At 40.6% G+C, this 23,716-nt stretch overlaps 1 protein-coding gene across 2 annotated transcripts in view; it reads right to left on the reverse strand.

The window, feature by feature from the left end:
* The window catches only part of LOC134357401 (A disintegrin and metalloproteinase with thrombospondin motifs 19-like), a 381,779-nt gene extending 360,516 nt beyond the window's left edge, over positions 1 to 21,263 (reverse strand). For both annotated transcript variants that reach the window (XM_063068949.1, XM_063068950.1), the window contains exons 1-3: positions 20,746 to 21,263; positions 20,018 to 20,493; positions 1,165 to 1,327 (exon numbers count right to left, since the gene is read on the reverse strand). In XM_063068949.1, coding sequence (XP_062925019.1) covers positions 1,165 to 1,327; positions 20,018 to 20,493; positions 20,746 to 20,809 — 703 coding nt within the window. In that variant the 5' untranslated portion in view covers positions 20,810 to 21,263. The remainder of the gene's footprint in view (positions 1 to 1,164; positions 1,328 to 20,017; positions 20,494 to 20,745) is intronic.
* Positions 21,264 to 23,716: the final 2,453 nt, after the last annotated feature.

Below are 23,716 nucleotides of genomic sequence, written 5' to 3' on the forward strand. Positions count from 1 at the left end.
CAGCATCTCTACAGGATCATAAAAGCAATGCCAGCAGTAAGTTGGCAGTCACACAACTGCAAAGAACTCAGTGTAGGTACAGGTTTAGTACATAGTGATAGCAAAATCTGGTGAAGTACAATGGATCTGTTATGATATCAGTGCTGTGCAATCTAATCAAAATTCAAATCTCACCAAGGCAGCTGGAGAATTTAAATTTCACTACTCAAATAAAAAAGCAGTGGCAATGGAAGCTACTGCACTATCACTAATGTCTATTTGGGTTATTAATATCCATGAGAAATTCTGCAAGTACCAGAAATCCAAAGCAACACACACAAAATGCTGGAGGAACTCAGAAGGTCAGGTAGCATCTATGGAAATGAATAAACAGTCAATGTTTTGGGCCGAGACCCTTCTTCAACACTCGGGTATTTAACTTATGTAACATTTTCTTGCTTTTTTAATGTAGATGTCATTTTTTTATTTTAAAAGGAGTAACACTTCTGAAATATTAAAAAGAAAACTATCATTCCGACCTGTTAATGATTCATTTACCAATATTGCCTAAAGTAATTTTTTGATGTACATGTATGGGATTTTCATCTGTTCACTCTTGTTTTACTCTAAATGGGTAGCACATCTGCCATCTTTCTGTAATGCTTCCTCACTGTGTGTTACTAGTACACTCGTGACAAAAGTATTTATGCCTGCTATGCAATAATGATTTTTTCCCATGTAGCATGATAAAATTATTATTAGTACTAATTTGGATTAATACAGACAACAAGCTCCATTTATGTACCCTGTGCTATTACGAGTTTGGTCTTAATAAATATTGAAAACTATAAAATGTGACTCCTAATCAGTAAAGCACAAGTGAATAGATGAAAATCCTATACATTACTTCTGTCAATATTAGTAAATGAATCATTAACAGGTCTGAATGACAGTCTTCTACCCAATATGTCAGAAGTGTAATTCCTTTCAAAAAACAAAAAAAGCCATCTACATTAAGAGTGCAAGAAAATACTGCATCAGTTAAATACTTGGTGTCATATTGCGAACTGTACTTTCTTGGCTATGAAGCACAAGATCATACGGAAAAATTTTGTTGACCTTTAGACATACTGCACAGAACTGAAAACTTTCAAACAGAGCCTAAAGATTCTGCTGGAAGAGTACCTGCAGAAATTCCACACAAAGTTTGTGATGCCTGTTTTTCAGCTGGTTTTTCGTCCATCGATCGTTTCCTTCTGTACACACGATGTGCGTATCCTGTTACAGCCATGGTATGATTCAGTGGTTCGATAAATATAAACTCTTCATTAATCTGAATAAATCCCATCTAGAAAATTGAAACAGAAAGAATAGTTAAAAGAAGTCTGTATTTAGATATCAGTGAATCTACTGCATGTGCTCATTTTAGGCAAACAGCGTCACTGTAAGGTGTGTTATAGGTTTCTGCCATTTCAACGCTGCCATTGCCCGACGCCGGCCCCTTAGGCCTGAGTCGACGTAGTAGTAGTAGTAGTAGTAGTAGTAGTAATGCTAAGATTTAGGCCTGGATCCAAAGCAATCAAACAGGATAAATGTCCTGTACTTCTCTGAGACAGCTGATAAGATGAAAGGTTAAATATGTTTGCATGGACTAAATTTGCTTCTCAAAACAAAGCTAAGTTAAAATTGAAAGGCCACACTGGTAGAGTTGGAGATGTTCTGGAGTTTTACTGTATCAAAACGATGAAAGAGAATCCTTCCTTGCATTTGCCCCTTGTTACCTGGCCTACATTTCTTCAATTTTGTCAGGGAGGTGACAAACGGAAAAATGTTGCAATATCCAGTTTGCTAATTCCCAACTTTGATGGCTAAGCTTACAACCTCCACCTCATTTCCCAGATTCTTCAGAAACTCCAAACCACTCACACAGTAATCTTTTGGAATGTCTTCTTCGTTCCTAGAACACCCAGTAGGATTGATGTAGCAGTGTGACAATATCAATAGAAACTGAATAAAATTTAGTCAATTACCTCTTTTGGCTAACTGAGCTACAAATTCATTGCAGTCAAGAGTACCATAAAAATGTGTACATACAGAATATACATACACACATATACAATATATACTGTACTTGAAAAAGACACTGATTAAAGTGATCACATTTATGACCCCTATGATTAATATTTTCAGCAACCACTGCTGGCCAAATATTCAAAGGGTTTCAACCTGAAACATTGACAATTCCTTTCCTCCCATGAATGCTGCTGGAACCACTGAATTCTTCCAGCAGATTGCTTGTTACTCCAGGACCAGAGCGATTTAATAGCTAGTTTGAAAATTGTAACTTATGATTACATTTAAAATAATAAGGCATTTGCAAGTAATTCAGAAAATATGTAGCTCAGGTGGTTGGTGGTTGGGTTGAGTTGTTCTTCAAGCCTGGCAACTTACTTGCAAATGCTTCGTCTTCATTTGAGGAGACATCATCAGTGCGATGTTAATTGTGGCGTGTCCTCTGAATGCTTGGCCTATATACATTTATCAATTTGTAGCTGATTGGCCATCATTTTGGAAACTCAATTGTTATGTGGGGAGGAAATCTCATCACTAATTGGTTGTGTGGCAAAATTTGTGCGTTGTGGTCTGGAAATTTGCTCACATTGGCTCATAAACAAGATCAAGAAATTAATTTGCATGCCATGTGTTTGCTTTCCCCATGACTTTCACTGATGCCCAGTAGGACTTGTGTCGCTCTCGAACTTCATGGGTAGAGACCAGGGAGAGTTGGTCACGCCACTTTACAGCCAGCTGATATTCATGGATCCTTGTGGAGAGCTTCCTCCCAGTTTGGCCGACATAATATTTGCTGCAGTTCCTGCATTAGATTTTGTAGACCGTACTGGCCTTGCCCAGTAGCTTGGTTTGTTCTTTTGGACTGCAAAGCACTCTCCTCAACATTACTGCTGGCTTATTCATGACCGAAATTCTATGTTCTTGGCAAAATTCCAGACGACATCGCAGGAAGTTTGCCACACAACCAATCAGCACTGAGATCTCCACCACACATCACAACTGAGTTTCCAAAATGATGACTAATCAGCTGGTTGATAAGTGTATAAAGGCCAAGCATTCAGAAGACACCCTGCAATTAACAGCACAAAAAACTTGCATATAAATTGCCAAAATTGGAGAACAACTCAATCCAACTGATAAGGTATTTATTCAATGATGTCATTATTGTTATGGCTATTATTTATTTATTTTTCCTTTCTAACTCCATGCTGTCTTTCTCTAGCTAAAAGTATTTGACTTTACATGACATTCAACACTGGAATCACGAATGAGTTACAGGAGTTCTGCTAATTAAGTTGTCATTCATCGTGTCCTCCCCTTTTCGTTAAACCTTCCCATTGTCCACTTCTAAACTTCAAGGAAGAAATTTGTCTATGGCCACTAACACTAAATGCCTACAGGAATATTGACTACTAGTTGTAGCTTCCTCCCACCTATTCAGCCCTGTTGACATTAATGGATTTTGCATCAATAGAGCAGGTGCAACCAGTGGACAACACCCACCCCAGTCTAATGCAAGCAACAAAAGTGAAATTTTGAACCCTCTCTTATCTCTGCTGGCTTAACAATAACTGGTGAAAAGTATCTCTTAAATCTAAGCAACAACGCAAAATTAGCTCAAATCTGAGCTCCTTTCCTCCCTTTTGAGCTGTGCGATCCACTAACAAAACTGCCTAGAAGGAATTATTCTTTACTTCTACGGGCTATACTAGAAGCAATAAAACTTAGTGAAAGCAATGTTGATTATACCTAAAGGTTACAGTACATGTGAACGTGTTCTTCTCATAGGGCTGCAGAATTCCATTGCACTATTTGGAAAAAGCATGACATTTCTGGAAGAAGATGATTTTAATAACAGATACCAAAGCTTGCCACTGGGTGGTGCCTTCTATAGGCCAAAGTTATCAAAGCTTCCTTCCCTGCACTAAATTGGGAATTTACAATAAATGGATTGTTCCTTTTTGTATGAAAAAGCAAATGAAATTGAACTTAGAACGATTTTGATTTCACCTCTAAAAGTATATAGAGCAATAATGCGACCAAGAAATCCCATTGCAATGGCGAATCTATTAGGAAGAGTCTCCTTTCAGAGGAAGGTTCTGGACTGTGTCTATAACTAAACGTCTTCAGCTTTTTGCCCCCTAAAATTTTCCCATGTCATTTGTGGCATAACAGTATTCATCATCCCCTGGAAGGAGCAACCAAGCAGGTTGGAAAGGAAAAAATAACTATCTTACACCATTAGGCCAAAATATAATGCAGCAGAGTGGAGTAGGCTGGGGATAATGATCTCATTATATGGTTGGTAACTTTAAAATCCCATTGACCTCGATGTTCCAGGGAGCTTGACTTTAAAAAAGAGTCCACCACCCTGGTACCCAGATACCTGCATTTGACAAATGTTTCCCACTAGAATATAAATCAGAGACCCATAACTCAAAAAACATGCCCAGTGTCACTATTCAGGATTATGACCCTCAATTCAGTGAGAGCCTGCAGAGAGAGTGAGGCTCAGGGCTTGTACTCACTGGAATTTAGAAGAATGGGTGGGGGTGGATCTCATTGAAACCTATCAAATGTTTAGAGTGGATGTGGAGAGGATGTTTCCTGTGGTGGGGTAGTCTAGGGCCAGAGGGCACACCCTCAGAACAGAGAGACATCCACTTAGGACAGAGATGAGGAGGAATTTCTTTAGCCGGGGGTGGTGAATCTGTGGAATTTATTGCTATAGACGGCTGTGTCCAATTTAATTAGATCAATATCAGTCTATTGCCTTGCCTGCAACCATTTGCTTTTTGTAACATTTACTATTTCATAAATAAAGGCTAAATATACAATATATCAAAGAGGATTCTTTTCAAGGCCCATTTATGTTGTTATGTTATCTCACGATCAATGTTAAACAAAGTAATACTTTGTGGACTAACGCACACTCAGAGCTTGTTCGTCGCTGGCCAGGAAATTATACAGACCTGGTGATATAGTTTAAATCTGAGAGTTACAGAACATTAACTAAGATACTCATATCTTTAGTAAAGGCACAACCATAATTTTAAACAAGAGAAAGTCTGCAGATGCTGGAAATCCAAAGCAACACACATACAATGCTGCAGGAACTCAGCAGGCCAGGCAGCATCTATGGAAATGAATAGATAGTCAACGTTTTGAGCCAACATACTTCATCAAAATTGAGAAGGAAGGGGGAAGATGCCAGAATAAACAGGTAGGGGGAGGGAAAGGAGGCTAGCTGGAAGGTGATAAGTGAAGCCAAGTGGGTGGGAAAGGTCAAGGGCTGGAGCAGAAGGAATTTATTAGGAGAGGAAAGTGCATCATAGGAGGAAAGGAAAGAGGAGGGGACTCGGGGGAAGTGAATGGCAGATGAGGAAAGGTGAAAAGTCAAAGTGGGGACTAGAGGAAGAGGGAGGGGTGGGGTTTTTTTTCATGAAAGGAGAAATCAATATTCATGCCGCCAGACTGGAAGATTGGAACCCAGCTGAGATACAAGGTGTTGCTCCTCCACCCTGAGGGTGGCCTCACCTTGGCACAAGAGGAGGCCATGGACTGACATGTCTGAATGGGAACTGGAAATAAAATGTTTGGCCATGGGGTAGTGAAGTGTTGCCTCACCTGGAAGGTCTGTTTGCGGCCCTGAATCGAGGTGAGGAAAGAGGTATATGGACGGTTGTAGTACTTAGGCCATTGCAGGGATAAGTGCCGGGAGATTGGTGGGGAAGGATGGATGGACGAGGGAATCACGGAGGGAGCAATCTCTGCAGAAAGTGGGGTGGGGGGGTGGGGGGAGGTAAAGATATGTTTAGTGGTAGGATCAATCATTATTACAAAGCAGTTATCCAGATGAGACCAAAGCTCTGTAATTCACACTCTTCAGCCAAGTCACTAAAATTAGAATGTTTAAATTCATTGAGAATTTTTGAAGATAATAGTATGGTAAAAGTAAAATACCATGACTCTAGATTATTTCTGTTGCAATTAGGCTGATGGCTTGAACCTAATTTTCTCAATACAGGGTTTCAGAATATATGGTATTAGAAATGTAAAACAAAATATTGTGATTACTTTTGATGATGGATTAAAGGAAATGGCTCAACCTTGTACTTCTCTAAAGTGAATTTGACATGCTAAATTGCAACAGGTGTAGAACTAACTGGTGGTCAGACTTTCAAAGTGTAACATGAAACGTAGTAATGTATGTCAGATTTGAATGGCAAAAAAAAAACAAATACTTTCACTTTAAAAAAAAGAACAGAAAATGGAGCAACTGAAGTGAACCGCATGTCATTTTCTTAAGATACCAAGCTAATTTGACACTTTTCATAAATTTATGAAGATAAATGTCTAGTCCAGTGGTTTTCAATGTGGGCCATATGGCCCCCAAGGGGTCATGCAGGATTTCATAGGGGCCACAAGTTAAAGAAGAAGAAACTAAGGGTCACAGTTACAAGGAAAAAGCTGTAATCTCATCCCATGCAAAGAGATTATTACACTTCCCTTGAAAAACTCAAACTTTCCAGCAGCAGTATTGAACGTTGTAAGTTCATGAAATTTCCCTCACTGGCAACTCTTAAAATAGAATTACAGGATGATGATCACTTGAAACAACTGCACACTGAGATGGAATTTCAGTTCAGAGACCTGCTGGAGATGCATGTTCCAGATTGGGTGGTGGATCCATTTGGGGTGAATGCAAGGGTATTAACATCACTTTGCAAGAATGTCTTATTGAGCTATAGAGTGATAGAACAGCTCAAGCAAAATTCTCAAGTGTAGCAAGCAAAATTTCTGGATAACTAGTTGTTATGCTTTGTAACTTCAAAACATTAAACTAAGGCTACATCCACACTAGACCAGATAATTTTGAAAATGCCGGTTTCACGTAAAAACAACAGGCATCCACACTAGGCATTTTTGAAAATACCTCTGTCCACATTAAAGTGGATATTTGGACAAATCTCCCCCTGTTGGGCATGCGCAGGACACACAGGAAACAAGCGAAGAGAAAACCATATATTTGGTGCGCATTTGTCCAGTTACAGACTAGAAAAACTTAAGAGAAAACTGCCAAACGTAAGACTTGGTGCCTGTTTGTCCAGAAGCATTTCCTACAGCCATAGTCTCTTCACCGATGAAAGGGACGACACCTACAACTAAATGCAATAAGGCTTGTTACTGGGCAAAAGTGAAATTTGCTGTTACCTCATTTGTTTGCCTTTACTTTTGCCATGCCTTTGTGTATTATTTTGCTGTGTTTAACATGTGCAATAAAACGAGTTACTGGGCAAAAGTGACAATTGCATCTATTGAATGTTTGCACAAGCAATGCATTAATAAAGCACCCTGTTAAATGTATGAAACGTGTCTGCATCAGTGTTATCTTGTATTTCCATACAATGCTACATTAGGATGTGACACATCTATTGTCAGATATTGTTGCGGTGTTGGAGGTTGCGTTCAAGAAAACAATGAAATGCCGTGCTACCGCCACCATTTGTTCCGGCACGTCATGACAGCGGTTTTAAAATTAGCCGGTTACCCCGTACACACTACGCCGGATATTAGGCGTTTTCAGATTTATTCACTCTGGAGAGCATTTCTGAAAAGCTCCGTTTTCGGGGGAGGAAAAAGCCGTTTTAAAGTGGACAGAGGGTCAAAATGAAGAGAAAAAGCTTCGGTTATGGATTTATCCGGTCTAGTGTGAATGTAGCCTAACTTAAAGGATGACATGAGAGTCCAAAATGTTTCATACTTCTAATGATTCCTTTCTTTTTGGCCTTCCATTCATCCAGCTGGGCTTTGGTCTCTGCTTTTACTTTTACAAGCAGCTTTTTGTCTCCTACTTGAAGTTTATGCAATATCCTTAATGCACACAGAGTAGATTCTGGTTCTTTATACTCACAAAAGCTGAATGCTTGCAACTTTCCTGAAGCTTGTTAAACTCTCCTCCAGCTTAACACCAAGCCACATTTCGCAAGTAACTGCCTGATTAACACATCAGAAGCTTTCTCAGATATGTTGGCTACAAAAACTGTTGTAGTCAGACCAGTGCTTTCGTCACTTTCACAATTCCTCTCAGTAGCATGATCTTTCCTTGGTCGAATGTGCTTTCTAACCAGAGGCACAGAGGTTGGCACCAACACCTGTTTCTCCTCTGTTGTGCAATGGTTCATGGTGTTCGGCATGGAGATAGTTTCTGGCATCATGTAGTACCTCTCTTAGTTCACTTTCCATTGGCTTCATTACCGGGCATGTGGTAGATGAATCTCCAATCAAGTTCTAGCTGTCTCAGCCAATCACAATGCTGGTCCTCCTGTTTTTACCACATGCAAGCTCACTGTGCCTTGTTGGTTGTTGTATTTCACCGCTGTTTATGTTATTTCTATGGTTTTTCTATTCCCACAGAAGTTATCTTTTCTCCAGTGTAAGTTCTTAGTTGGATATCTGCGGGCTTCAGTTTGGTATCTTTGAAATGCCTTTCAAACACATTTTGTGGAATGACCGAAACAGCCAAAAGAGTGTCCAATTGCATTTTAATTCATTTGCCCTTCACTTTTGGCATAAGCCATATTGCTTGTTTATGTTAATTTTCACACTGTTAACGTCAAAGCTACACAATCTTTTGTTACGCCTATCATTATGAGATTTTTCATCAACAGTGTGCAGATCAGTGTTCGTTTTGAAACTGGAACTGGAAATTTTATCCTTTTCCCTTCGCTGTGCAGTCCATTTATTTTTGTCTGCTCAACATGCTCTTAGAATGTGTCCTATTTTGCAGCATTTTCTGCAAGTTTTGCCTGTAAACTTTCATATGTCTGCTGTATGTGAGTCCCGCCACAACAGTTACAAAATTTGTTCAGCCTGGCTGGTTTCTGCTTAGATGATGCAATTTTGTTCATGCTCACTTTCATTTGTCTCTGTCTGCGGTTTCCATTGAAACAGCAATTTCCACTGCTCTTTTAAACGTAAGCCGTGCTTCAGTTAAGAGCCATTTGTGAATGCTTTCTTGTAAGATTCCACAAACTAAATGATTTCTCAGTGCTTCATTAAGCCCATTACCAAACTGACAGTGCTGAGCCAATCTCTTCAATTCAGGCACATAAGCTAAAATGTACAATCCCTTCTATTTGATTTCACTTATGAAACCTAAAGCATTCTGCAATCAACAATGGTTTTAGTTCTAAATATTCCTGCATTACTTTTACAAAGCTCATTTCTAATGGATTGGTTGGATCAAGGCACGCACATGTCACATGGTAGCATGACATGTAATTAACATATTTTTACATATAACCAGTAATGAATTATTTCAACTAACAAGAATGCTTAATAAAACAACATACGGTGTATACAAGATTACTCAAATATTATTGAAGTATTAAATACACAACACTAGTGATATTCAAAATAATTGTCCATAGTTTTGGGAGAAAGAAAAGTTGTTTTGAATTGGATTTCCCATCTCTTATCTAGTTGAATGTAGTTTCAGTCAAGCTCTTCACCTGCTATCAAAAGCTCGTAACCATCTTGACATTAAGAAAAGAGATGATCTTCAATTATTTTTAACCAAGTTGCAACTAGATAATCAAAAACTTGTTAGTTTGCACCACTCACAAAGATCTCACTAAATACCCGAAGTAGCAATATTAAGCATATTTTCATTGCTTGTTGGAAGAATGTTATGGATATTATAAATAAAGTGTCTTAGTCAGAGCTTTGAAACAGCTTTATTTTTCACATACACCTAGAACATTGTATTTAACATATGAAATACTTATAACCTGTTAGAACATAAATATTAACAGTATATTAGAATAATTAGTCGAGTTGACCAAAAAAAAACCGTTAGCAGCCAATGGAGGCTATGGAGGTGGGGGCCAGACACCAAACACCACATAGGCATCATATTCAAAATACTTCAACTTGAGAGAAAATGGAGAATGAGATTTACCAGGATGCACAATAACAGCAACAGATAGTGGATATGGCAGATGTATCGGTGAGTTTAGGAGACATGAGCATTCTCAGCCATTTACCAAGTTTATAAGTAGAAATGTTTCTATTTTAGCTAATATTATTGAGAAAGATAGTGTCATTGCTGGTGATAGAGGTAGCATCTAAAACTTAGCTGAGACTATGAACTGTATGTCTCACCGAAGACATCACGAAAAACTTGAGAGGACATTTTAAGCTGGTGATGCCACTGATTTTCAAGGGATATAAATTTATATTAAACCAGGCTCCAGAAGAAATGTCTGGTGAATACATGGTCAGGCTAAAGACAAAGGTGGGCACTGCAGGAATGCTAAGGGAAACATTAGAAGACTCTAGTGTGGGGATATAATGCTTAAAGAAATACGTAGAATGACCATCAGCTTTCAGGTGGTGCATAAAAAAGAGGCATTTTATTCTCAGGGCATAGTTCCAAGGTGCCATCAGGAAACAAGCCCATTGAAATGATAACAGAAGTCTTGTTTTCTACATTGCCAAATCATGTGGAAAATTCATGTGGGTTCAGCAGATAACTCATGGACCAGATGAGCAAAAAAGGCAAAGTTCAAAGTACTTTTATTATCAATTATGTACTCTATATGCAACCTTGAGATTCGTCTCATTGCAGGCAGCCACAAAAAAGAAACCCAACAGAACCCATTTTAAAAATGAATCAATAGAACCAACTTTTTTTAAAAAAACAGCCAATATGCAGAACAAGAACAACAAAAGTAAGCAAATAACATTCAGAACTGAAGTTCATGAAAGTGAAGCCACAGTCATGAAGCCAGTCACAAGTGATCCAGGGCATGTTGGTTGCAGGCCACAGCATCAGTTCAGCGGAGAGACTGGTATACCTCACAAGCAGGAAGCTGAACACTGACCCATCCCATACAGCCAGCCCCAACACCCTGAGCTTTTCAATATGGCCTGGAGCTTAAATTAACCAAAAGCGGATCTTCTTCACTCTCAGATGCAAGCCGGGTCACTTCGATACACCCTGAGGCCGGGGACCCGCCACCTCAATTTGGCCCATACGCAACCGTTCCAATTCAGCCCAGCACTCAAATCGTAAAACGTTCCTCACTCTCAGTCCCAGACCCCACCACCTTGACTCTACCTCACCTTGGTTCTGATGCTTTGAATCACCTCCAAGTCTGCTCCAGCAGCCAAACACTGAATCATTCCCGCCCTCGGGCCTAGGCCCCACCTCCTCAGTTCAGCCTGTCACAACCGTCCTGCACCTTCAAGACCTCAGATCAGACCACAAACATACCAGGTCATTCAGGCTCGACTCTGGAAGGGAAGCTACAGGTCATTGACCATTTTCAAGAAAAAATGTGACTAATAAAGTAGTTAATAGTTGTTTTTGCTGCCAGCCAGTCATTGCTCTGCTTCACCACTGCCTTCTTGAACCGGTAAAAATGGCAGGAGGGCGATAAAAAAATTTGAGGGATGCAAGAGGCAGGGGGGCCTTGCCAATATATGATCAGAGCCACCAGTCCTGAGAACACTCATTCAAGATGGTCCAATACTGCAACAGCAACATGGTGTGAATCCTTGCCTGTGAAAATGATAATCCCTGCTTCCTTCAGCAGTGAAGGATGAAGGTACTGAGCGGTCCAGCTGGGCTACAACTATACACACAGGAGAGTCAGACAATGTAGAGAGAAGCTACAGAAAGTTGTAAAATTAGTCGGCTGCCTCAAGGGTGCAAATCCCGATGGTATCCAAGATATCTTCAAGGAGAGGTGCCTCAGAGAGGCGGCGTCCATTATTAAGGACCTCTACCCACTCCCCCCCATCACCCAGGACATGCCCCCTTCTCGTTGTTACCATCAGGAAGGAGGTAGAGAATCCTCAAGGCACACACTCAATGACTCAGGAACAGCTTCTTCCCCTCTGCCATCTGATTTTAAATGGACATTGGAACCCATGAGCACTACCCCACTTCTTTAATTTCTGTTTTTTGTACTACTATTGTTAATTTAAGTATTTAATATACATATATATCCTCGATGTAATTCAGTCTTTTTCCTCTATAATTATCATGTATTGCATTATCCTGCTGCTGCTAAGTTGACAAATTATGGAAATGGAGTGATATAGATCATATGCAGGCAGATGGGATTAGTTTGGATTGGCATCATGATTGGTGCAAACATCATGGGCAATAGGCATGCCCCTGTGACATACTCTTCCATGTTTGGTGAAACAGGAAGGGTCTACTGTCTGCAAAAAGTCAGACTGGGAGTCAGGATGTAAGGCAGTGTAAAAACAAAGGCAGAAGAATAGAGAGCTTTAAGAAGCACTAAGGATTGGATTGTAGATTCAAGACATACAGTAATGCACTGAACACAAATATATAATTCGTATTTGTTAAATAAGGGCCGTGCACAATCCTGATTTTATGGAGACGGACGTGAGAAGCACGGAGGAACATCTGGAGAAAACTTCTGAAATGCCCGGTTCACTGCCGCTGCTACTGTGCGATCGGGAATCTCTGGAGGGAAGGCCCCAAATCCTCAGCTTTGCCTGTTGCTGGCGGCCGGGGCTGGGGTTGAAGCGCTCGGCAGAGATGGTGCTCGGTGCTCGGTGTCGGAGAGCTGGTCGGAGGCTCAGAGTTTTTGGATGGACTGAGAGTCAGACTGTGGTCCGACAGGGTGCTGCATCAGCAAGTTTGCGGAGCTGGAAGTTCATGGCAGGGAGAGTTTCTTCCTTCTACTGTCTGTGTGAGATGTTGGGACTTTCAAGAGACTTTGAGACGATTTTTTACCGTGCCCATGGTCTGTTCTTCTATTAAATTACGGTATTGCTTGCACTGTTGTAACTATATGTTATAATTATGTGGTTTTTGTCAGTTTTAGTCGTGGTCTGTCCTGTGTTTCTGTGATATCACAGTGGAGGAACATTGTACCATTTCTTAATGCATGCATTACTAAATGACGATAAAAGAGGACTGCATGTCCTCATAATCTAATAATCTAATCTAATATAATTATAACTATTGAGTTGCTGATAAGACCCCTTAGTCTCAATGTAAATTTTTTTTATGAACAGTTTGCTGTATACAAGTGACATGAGGAAGGTGGTGTTCGTGAATACATTATAAGTTGTAATCACATTTCTGAAGACAATTATGATAGACTAATGACTGCAGAACAGAATGTGACCCCAGATACAGGTTTCCCCCCGCCATCCAAAGGTAGAGCGTTCCTATGAAACGGTTCGTAAGCCGAAATGTCATAAAGCGAAGAAGCAATTACCATTTATTTATATGGGAAAATTTTGGGAGCGTTCACAGACCCAAAAATAACCTACCAAATCATGCCAAATAACACATAAAACCTAAAATAACAGTAACACATAGTAAAAGCAGGAATGATATGATAAATACACAGCCTATATAAAGTAGAAATACTTTTCCACAATCATTACTGCGCTGCTCTCCGTAGCGAAAATCGCACGCAAGTGCCGTCAGCAGAAAATCTCACGCAAGCGCTCTCGGCATAAACACGCTCAAGCGCTCTCCAGTAACTTTTAAGTGATGAAGCTGCCAAATCATACCAAATAACACGTAAAAATACACAGCCAATATAAAGCAGAAATAATGTATGTACAGTGTAGTATCACTTACTGGAATTGGGAAGACAGCGTAGAGCACACATGATGGTGTGTTAGACTGAGTCGTCGCAGGTTGGCTGGTGCAGTGGCCCCCACCCTCTGGGCTGCGAACCGATACATTGCTGCGAAGAACGCAGGGGTCCAGTGGTAGCCGGGAGGTACACAGCACATCTTTAAGAAAAAAGCCAAAACAAACATGGTAATTAATTAGGTGACGTCCGTAATTGTCGGCCCAGATCAGTGCCGATTTCCGATTGCGTCGTCTCTGATCTGGGCCGACAATTACATGTCGGCAGCACCTAATTAATTAGCATGTTTATTTCGGCTTTTTTCTTAAAGATGTGCTGTGTGCCTCCCGGCTACCTTTGCATTCTCCGCGAATCGGTATCTGTCCGCGGCCTGGGGGTTGGGGTGTTGGGACACTGGGGTGTCATCTCGTCATCTGTTTCCATTAGAGCAGGCAGCTCATCTTCTTTTATCCCTGCCTGCCTCGATGTCAAAGGTCGAGGTTCGTCGTCTGCTGTGGCTGATGTGGAAGGCTTGCTTGACTGCTGAGCCTCGCGCATTTTTCTATCACACACTTCTTTAATAAGGACTCAAACCATCCTGCAAATATCCCCTAAACCGACGTACCCTTTCAAAATTAAAGTCGTACTTTATCATTACTCATACTGTTTCGATTGCTATCCTTTTTTCTTCCAATTGCATCAGCTCTTCATCTGTCAGTTCTTGGTGATGGGATGCCAAAACCTCTTCAACATCATGTTCGTCAGCTTCCACAAGCCAAACTCACCTTGCCCTTACTTCGTTCACCACGATCAAAACGCTTAATTATATCTAGTTTTACCGTAAGTGTAACATCCTTATGAGCTCCTTCAGGCTTTTCCAATACCATAGAACTCATCTTGCAAACGGCTACTCACAGGTACGTGTTAAAGCAAAGCAATTCCGAATCCGGGGAAGGGCAGCTGCTTGGGGCGCACTGCCTTTTATCGCGCGCTGAATTTTCTTTTTCGTAACAGTGAAAAGACCTTCTGAAAGCGAAAACAGGGTGCTAATGTAGGTCTTTCAAAACAGTGAGGTTTCGTAAAGCAAACATTCGAAAAGCGGGGGACACCTATATTTATGTGGTCCTTATAGAGAAGTGATCCACTGGGATCAAAAGTTCCTGGAGTGGGTATTGCAGTAATTTCTTTCAGCAGAGACCAGGAGAACAAGATATCAAAAGAGTGAATTAATTAACTGATCTTATATAAATAAAATGATAATGGCTTGCACTATTTCATTATCTTTTAGTAGGGCACACAAGTTTAAGTATCTTATAAGCAATTACACCATGTGATATAACTTTTAATACATTGTTGAACATAGCTCTACCATAAATCAAAAATCACTGCTTTCAGTAAAGGGTATTCTGTTATAGGAATCACCTCTGTTTATTAGGTACAAAATTAATTGGCCACTGGGAGTATATGAGGAGAAAGTGCTGGATTTATAGAGGATCCTCATCAAACTGAGCTGGTTGGGTCAAACAGCCTGTTTCCACATTATTTATAATTTCTGTAATTTCAAAGTAGCAAAACAAAAGGCAAAAGAAAAGTATACTTGTTGCTAAAAGATGAGTCAAGTGCTGATGAAATAGTTACAAGCTGCCATAATATTAGTGGTACGGAGGTAAGGCGAGGGAACTGCAAATTCTCAGAACACGTGGGCTATTGAAAATGTATACCAGAAGTGCAGTGGTCTTGGTGAACCTAAGTTCCCAGGCCTGATCGAAAGCCTGAGTGACTTTGTTTCCATCTGGAATAGAAATTGGCCAAATGAAGGATATCCCATTTTATTGTAGTTTCAAAAGGGACTGTAAAAGTGTAAATGCTTTATGTAATTACTTGTCTATCTTACAAGTACCAAGTTACACTCATTTAAAAATTTTCCAAAGTTATTTTCTACACTCACATCTATTCAAGTACCACCTCTTCTATACAGCCATCAAAAAATGGATGTAACCATAATCATATGACTCCTCAGTAATGCCGAGACTATCTTGCTCTCTATCATCCATAGCATCACACGGCTGAAACTAGGTCATTCCAGGATACAATGCAACATCGTGCTCTGTCGGTCACTAAAACTGCAATTCACCACTCAGTGAGTGTTTGGGAATGTTGTACAGTGTTTTGATCTCATTAAGTCAGAACAGTGAATTTGGCCATGAAATTTCTAGGGCAGCTGGTTAATAGAGGGAATGGGATTTTACACAGACTGCCTATAATTTCATGCCTGGTTCTAAGCAGCAAAGAAGTTAATCAGTAGCATCAGCAAGTTGTCTAATGCTTTCGAATTTCATTTCACCGATACAACTGTAGAGTACATTCAGTCTTTCCACTCAGTTAAGAACTTCTAGGCATTCTGCTCTTGAAATGAAATTCAACCTGCCAAAAATTGGGACTTACAATGCACCTTTGGAATTAATGTAGAAAGTCCACAATTGCTTACACAGGATGACATATGCAATCCCCTGCCAGTAATGGAAGAGTCAGTGGAGTGCTCACCATACCAACATTCATACGACTAAGTCCAACTGAATGACCTTCAGAGGATGTGTACAATGTACTGACCAAACAAAAATGTTTTAGTTACTGGCCTTGGTGAACACTTGGAAGATTTTATTGTCACCGCTAAGGACACATCCTACTCCCTCCTGTAAAATAAGCCATGCTGAGAGAGATCTCTGATTACCCTCATCTACTGGTCAAATTTAATACTCTAGCATGTTCAACCAAAGTAATGTTTTCTGGATTAATTAATTTATTGATTTCTCTTTCTGGAAGGGCAAAGAAAGACTAATGACCTGTTCTCATGACAACAACCATTTCCTCAAACGTCAGCAAAACAAAAGAACTGGTTATTGACTTCAGTGCACATGGTCCTGTTAAAATCAGTGATCCTGAGGTTAGAAGGGTTAAGAGTTTCAAGTTTCTAATGTGAACATCACCAATAAACTGTCCTGATCCCACCACGTCCATGGTCAAGGAAGTTCACTAGCAACTCTACTTCCTCAGGAGGTTAGAGGAATTTGCAATGTCTCCTTTGACCGTAACAAAGGTTTATCAATGCACCATAGAAAGTATCCTGTCTAGATGCCCCATAACTTGGTCTGCATCACTGCTCTCCCCTTGACCACAAAAAGCTGCAGAGTTGTTAACACAGCTTAGCAAATCATGGAAAACAGCTTCCCCTCCATGGGTTTTGCCTACATAATCAAAGATCCCACCCACTTCAGACGTTCTCTCTCTCCCCCTTCCCCAGACTCGATTACACCTTCTATCGCCTATTAAATATTCGCTACTATGATAAGAGTGGTTCTTGAGCTCACAACTTAGCCGATTGTGATCTTGCACCTTACTGCCAACTTTCTCTGTACTGTAACACTTCGTTCTGCACAGTTATTGTTTCACCTTGTACTACCTCAATGCACTGTGTAATGAACAATATGCAAGGCAAGCTCTTCACTGTATCTCAGTACATGTGATAATAATAAACCAATTTTCCAATTTGCTGGAATCTGGATTAACAACTCATTTGGTTAAACAGCATCTGTAAAGGGAGAGGAACTGACAATATTTTGGATCGAAATCTTGCAGCTCAAAATGCCAATGATTCTTCACACTGCCCCACCTCCCTCCTCACCCCGATGCAGTTCAACTGTTAGGTTCCTTCCTTATTCTCTTAGTTTGAATTTGTGTAGTTTCAATATTCAGTTACCGATTTCGATTGCCAGTTTTACACATAGCAAAGGAAAATCTACCCCCACAGTACTGAAAAATAGAATGCTGTTCCTGTACAAGAGGACAGCATGACCTCAAGACAAACTAATGGTCAAAGCCCATGGAGGTATGAGGACTTCTTCCTCTCTTCTGTGGCTGTGTACTTCATGTAGCTCATACCCCAGGTTTTTACCTGTTTTCTTCATATGTAATTACCAGTCATGCCATACCAACTAATTTTCATTGTTCAAATAAAATACTATACATAATCATTTGATATCAAGGATTTGAATAGATTTTCTGCCAATAATATTGTAGAAACACTGCACATGTGCCAAATTTGCCTCTGGGGGTAAACTTATTTGGAATAAATAAATGAAGAATTTGATCCAAGTGTGCTTAGGGCTCACACATTAACATTGAAGTTTCTGCATCACTGTTTCCAATCTTTGGTTACAAATCCATTAAATACAGGAAACACTTATCAGGTCTAAAAATGATGCAATAAAAGGCAGCATACTATACTGACAAATGTGGAGTGGTATTATAGGACAATGTGGTAAACCACGTCAAAGGCTACAGAGAGGACAAGAAGGCAACATGCATTGTGACCCCTCCCACTGAGATTTGAACTTAAAATTCTGATGGAAGGATGCTGAAGATGCCCATGGAGCTTGGAAGAAACAAACCATTCAAAGATATTTTTTGAAAGGAATATATGGAAAGCCTAGGAAAAACAAGAAGCATTATAAAAACAATGTATAAGATAATGTTCTAGATGAACTTAGCAGGTAAGGAAGCCTCTGAGGAGAGGCTCTTGACATTATGGGTCAATACCCTCCAGCTGGATGAAAGATAGAAGGGAGATAGCCAGTATGAAGAGGTGCGCGGGAGGGATGGAGCAGGTGCTGGCAAGCAGTAGGTGGATCCAGGCTAGCATAGGCGACAGCTGGATTGGAAATTGTGGCAGAGGCTGGATGCAGATAGGCAGATAAAGCAAAGGGCTGCAGATGATGGAATCTGATAGGAAAAGAAGGAGGAGTATGGGCTCAAGTTGGGGTGGCAGGTGGGAACGGTAAAGGGAGGTTACTCACTGAACTGAATTGCGGATGATTGGCAGATGGAATGGATAGAGGAGGGGAAAGAAAGAGGTTTACGGGAGACTGGGGTGGGTGTAGGAGGAACTGGGTAGATCAAGTGGGGAGAGAAAAGGATCAGAGGGGGAGCAGGTTACCTGAAATTGGAGAGCTTGGTATTCATGGCCTGGAATCGTGCACTACCCGAGTGGAATCTGAGATGTTGCTCTTCTTGTTTGTGTTTAGCCTCACCTCAGTAATAGAGGAGGCTGAGGATGGGGAGAGTGGTGTGGGACTGGGGGTGGGGAATAAAATATGGCTGGCAAAATGGAACTACAGTACACCAGAGGCTCAGCAAGCAATCACCTGGCCTGTGCTGTGCCTCACCAATGGAGGGGAGACCACATCAAGCACTACCTGTAATGAATAAGGGTGGAGTAGCGGTAGGTGAGTATCCTGGAAGGACCTGGATGGTGGTGAGATGTAGGGACAGGAGTTACACCTCCTATAGTCGCTGGGCGATGCCTGGGGAGATACTAGTGACAAAAGATGAGTGAACCAAGGAGTCCTGGAGTGCACAATAATTCAATGTTTCTTCTCTGCTTTTGTGCTTTTGAGATCTGTAAGTGATGCTGAAAATATATTCACAGAAGTGAACATCATCTACACACATACAATAATGTACGGGTGGTGTATTATGCTTGGAAGTTGTATAACGTTCTGTGCTGGACATCAGCGAAATGCCAGAATGTTTTCCAGTCACACCAATGCAAAGGAAAATTCACTGGCAATATTTTCACCTACATAAAAGGTAGAAGTCCAAAGAAATGACACGGGCATTGCGGAATGCTCTATTTTGGAAATCTGCCGGTACCTTTTTGAATAAGTTTTAGCATTGAACAAGGGAATCCTGGAGTCACGATGGGAAGATTAAATGCAAAACCCACACTCATGTAACGGGAGCATCCTGTGTGAATTCAGGAGACCGACAATTGGGTCGACTTGAACCCAATACAGATGCGCCTCCTGTCGGTCCAATCTTGAACGAAAGCGCAAACCTAAGGGGTGTGAAATTGCCTGGCCCGGATCACATCGAAGTCATTCAAGGAGGACAGCATTCCCGCACAGCCCTAACAACAGTTTTGCAAAGAATCTTAGAACGGACGTGGTGTTATATGTCAGAATCACAAACAGTTGCCAATTTCTATTTTAAAAACAAATGAAGGAAAATTATTTGAAAAAGTGCAAGTATATGGATAAATAACTTCTTTAAGAAAATGGTCTTATAAACTACAATGCAAAAAAAAATCAGAATTTTTTGCGGGGGGGGGGAAGTAAAGTTATTCCAAAAAGGAGCGGACCTGGATCGCATCCTCACCAAGGTTACATTATTAACATTTTATTATTTCTAAGCTGAAATATTGTGCCAAATGCATTGGAATTGTAGGCAGCGGGCCAGTGAGTATCAGTGGTATTTGACAGCTGTGCACTTACCAGACCCCCGCAGGTGCTGAAAGAGGCGAGGGAGCCCCTGGAGTTGTGCACGAAGCCGCTGTAGTAGCAGGCGTGTTCGGCGCGGTATGAGCGCACCGAAATGTGGTGCCGGCTCCGGCGACTGTGCACGGCGAAGCTACCGGAGAGGAAGCGGCTGTCCCTGGTCAGGCTCAGGTACAACTCCCTGCCAAACGCCGGGATCTTCAATTGCAGCCCCGGGGGAGAGGGCGAGGAAGCGGGCGAGGTGGAGGATGAGAGAGAGGCGGCGGCGCCGCGGTGGCCGGGCGGGGCAGGAGCCTGCAGCTCCCGCGGGTAAAACTCCTGCGACTCGTACTCGTCCCCGTTGGAGATGGAGCGCACCTCTCGGGATGTTATCCCGGGGCCAGCTGCCGGTTCACCCCGTACCGGATACGCTCTACCATCCTGAAGAACGGCCGGAAAAACGATCTCAGATTCTTCTCGGAAATTCTCGAGACCTGTGTAGATGGAGGAAAATAAAACAATTAATGCAAAAATAATATTTTTAGGGATCGGGAAATTTTACCTCAGGAGACTTACTGCAATCATTTTGAGTCCTGTGCATAGAGTACTGTATTTTAGTATAAAATGTAATTGGGTTAAAAACGATTTTTCCTAGAATGTGTAGAATCAAACGCTGAATTTGATGTTTATTTTAGAGAAAAAATCCTAACTTAATGCAAAGCAAGCTTCAATAAAAAGTTACCTACCTGAAACTATTGCATCCGTGAAATACAGTAGATAGAAAATATAGGAAATGTGACTCTGCAGCATTCTTGTATTCCCTCAGTACCCTGTATTTAATGTTAAAAAATAATCCTTGTTATAATCAGCAACCAAAAAAAAACCCTCTTTGGGTTAAGAATGAGAACGGTGAGGCGTTGGCTGTTTCTAGATTCCTTGTATTTTTTTTATAGGTTAAGGAAGGCTGCTCTTACAGTAATGAAATGTACTAGTCAGAGAGCGGCTGCTTCCCTGTCTGTCTCTCTCACTCACTCGCTCGCTCGATCTCACATGGTTTGAGTTTCCGAATGAATGAATTCGAGTCCCGCGGAGCTGAGCTCTCACCACACACACACACCAAGGGCTTCCCCCGAACTGCAATCCAGCCCTGATTGGTTACAGTAACTCACAGAGTGAGTATGTGTGTGGATGTTCGTGCAAGAGTTTAATACAAACAAAGCTTATGATTTATATAATACGTAATGTTTAAGTTTATTAGCTATAAATGTTATGAGGCATTAGAGTTGTTTTTGATGTATTATTAAACAATGGAATTGATTGTCAGCTGGGCACGTTTATTCGCAGTTTATCAGAAGGAGGCAGAATTTTAAGGTTAAGCTACTTTTGATGTTATCACAACATACGAAAACAAGATTTAAAGAAAATGGAAAATTGTATTGCATGGTTGTGTTTCGAAGTTAGTTGTGGGTGGGAGCAGAAACTGGAACAGACTTAGAAGCACGAAAGTTTTTTTTTAATTTTACAGGTCAGGTAAAAAAAATAGAACGTACACTACTGTGTGGAGTACACACACACACACACACACACTCTATGCAAGTCCATGCATTTTTGAGATCGCTGTTGTGCCATAGTAGCAAAATATATGTTGCCAGTTCCCATAATTAGGGCTATTGATTTATGGACTGTAATTTTAACATAGCCCTCAAGTAAATAAATGGCATGTTTGGGTTAGCCGTTCATTTTATATCCTACACAATTCTGCCTTCCAATGTGATTTTATGTTATGGGCGTATGTAAGAATGTTGGCTCAAAACGGCTTGTGAATCAGGCTAAAATTATCCCCATGGGACTGAAAGAGGGAGTATAACTTTGAATAGTGGTGTAAAAGAGGTGATGTTGACAAAGCTAGCCATTTTAAGCAACACCCAAAGTCAATTGCAGAGAAAAATACATTGAGTAAATATTGAGCACCCTATTCATTATCTCTGTTAATACACTTAACCAAAATCATCTAACACAGATTTACATTCTGTTTATTTTCTGGGTTTCCAAGATTTTTTACAATAATGAGATTTTATTTTCTTATCTATATTAATCTTTGTCAGAATACAAGGAACACAGGGTCTGGTTTCAATTCCTTACATTGGTTCACTTCAGTTTCCTAAGTGCAAATAATCGAGAAAATACAATGTAGCTCTTGTAAAGATATGGTAATATATTTGAAGGAAATGGTATCTTTAATGCAAGGTTGCACAAACTTGGAATATGTATGGAGAATTTACGGCTGGGTCTCTTGGGAGGTACTATTTCCCAAAGGGGAGAGATGAACAATTTGAGCATGATTCTCTAAAACTACTCTTATCCTTCAATGCACATGCATTGGCCCAGAAATTCACTGAGAGGTTCGAACCTTGTCTCTCTCTACTATTGATATCTCTAAGACAGCTAGAAAAATTGTGGCGATGCTACTTTAAATGAGCTGATAATCACCAGTTTGGTTCTGGGTACATCTGGTTGCATCCATGCCACTGAGATGGAATTTCATTAGCAACAGGAACAAAAATATTGAAAGCATCCTTTTATGTTTCTTTGCTTGTTCTGACAAAGTCAAAGAAGCAGTTGGTTTCTTGAAATTGGCCCTGGAGTGTTTAATCACCTTCCCCTTCTGACCCCACCTTCCGCAGGTCTGAGACACACTAAACTAAATGTAAAAAAGGGCATTGCTAATATGCCTTTTAAAGTGCTTTACTGCATATTTTAAAGACCTAATCACTGCCATAGTTATTTTTATACATGCAATTGAGCTGGTGAAGGGCGCTAAAAATGCACCCATACTGATAAAACATTGTCATTCCCAAGAGATTGCCCTAAAAAGATAATCTCCCATTGTGAAGTCTGGTAGGGAACTTCAGAATGTATTGTTGGATATGCAATAGTCAACCTGTGCATAGCAAAATTACAATGTGATAATGACCATATAATTTAATTTTTCATAATGTTGTATGAGAGAAATGTCTTGCATTTAAATGAAAATACTCCTACCCATTTGTGGCAATCCTGTAAAAGGTCTGCACCCACGAGTGCCAGGATGTTCATCAGGATCGAAGCGTTATTAAAAGATAAACAGGAGAAAGTCTGAAGATGTTGGAAATCCAAAGCAACACACTCAAAATGCTGGAGGAACTCAGCAGGCCAGGCAGCATCTATGGAAATGAATAAACTCTCGACTTTTTGGGCCAAGACCCTTCAGCAGGATATTGAAACTTGCTGCCCATGAATTTTGCTTCAAGGCCAATGTCTTTGCAATATTTGCCGTAAATTGGTGCTGAGCAGCAGAGATTGTATTCACAGTGGCACAGATCTAAGAATTTTCTGTTCAGCTAGATATTGTGGAATTATTTAAGTATCGATAGGCTGAAGAAGTAAAGTGAAAATCTGACATTTACAAAACACTTTTGATCCTTTTATAAGCTTTTATAGAGAGGCTGGCTGCACTGTGCAAAAAGTAGGAGCTTCAAACTTCAATCCTCATTGGGTAGAACTTCTTGGCAATGATCTAAGATCATGACTACAATACTTAAATGGATCTTAAGATGAGAAGTCCCCACTGCTTTAAGATTGGGCACCTGGTTCATGGGCTGAAGGGCCCGTGCTGTATGTGTTCTGTTATATATTACCTGTTGTAGATTTTTGGAGAAACTGGAGATACTGTGCAGT

Source organism: Mobula hypostoma, chromosome 16 (assembly GCF_963921235.1).
Source record: "Mobula hypostoma chromosome 16, sMobHyp1.1, whole genome shotgun sequence".
Taxonomy (NCBI): Eukaryota; Metazoa; Chordata; class Chondrichthyes; order Myliobatiformes; family Myliobatidae; genus Mobula; species Mobula hypostoma.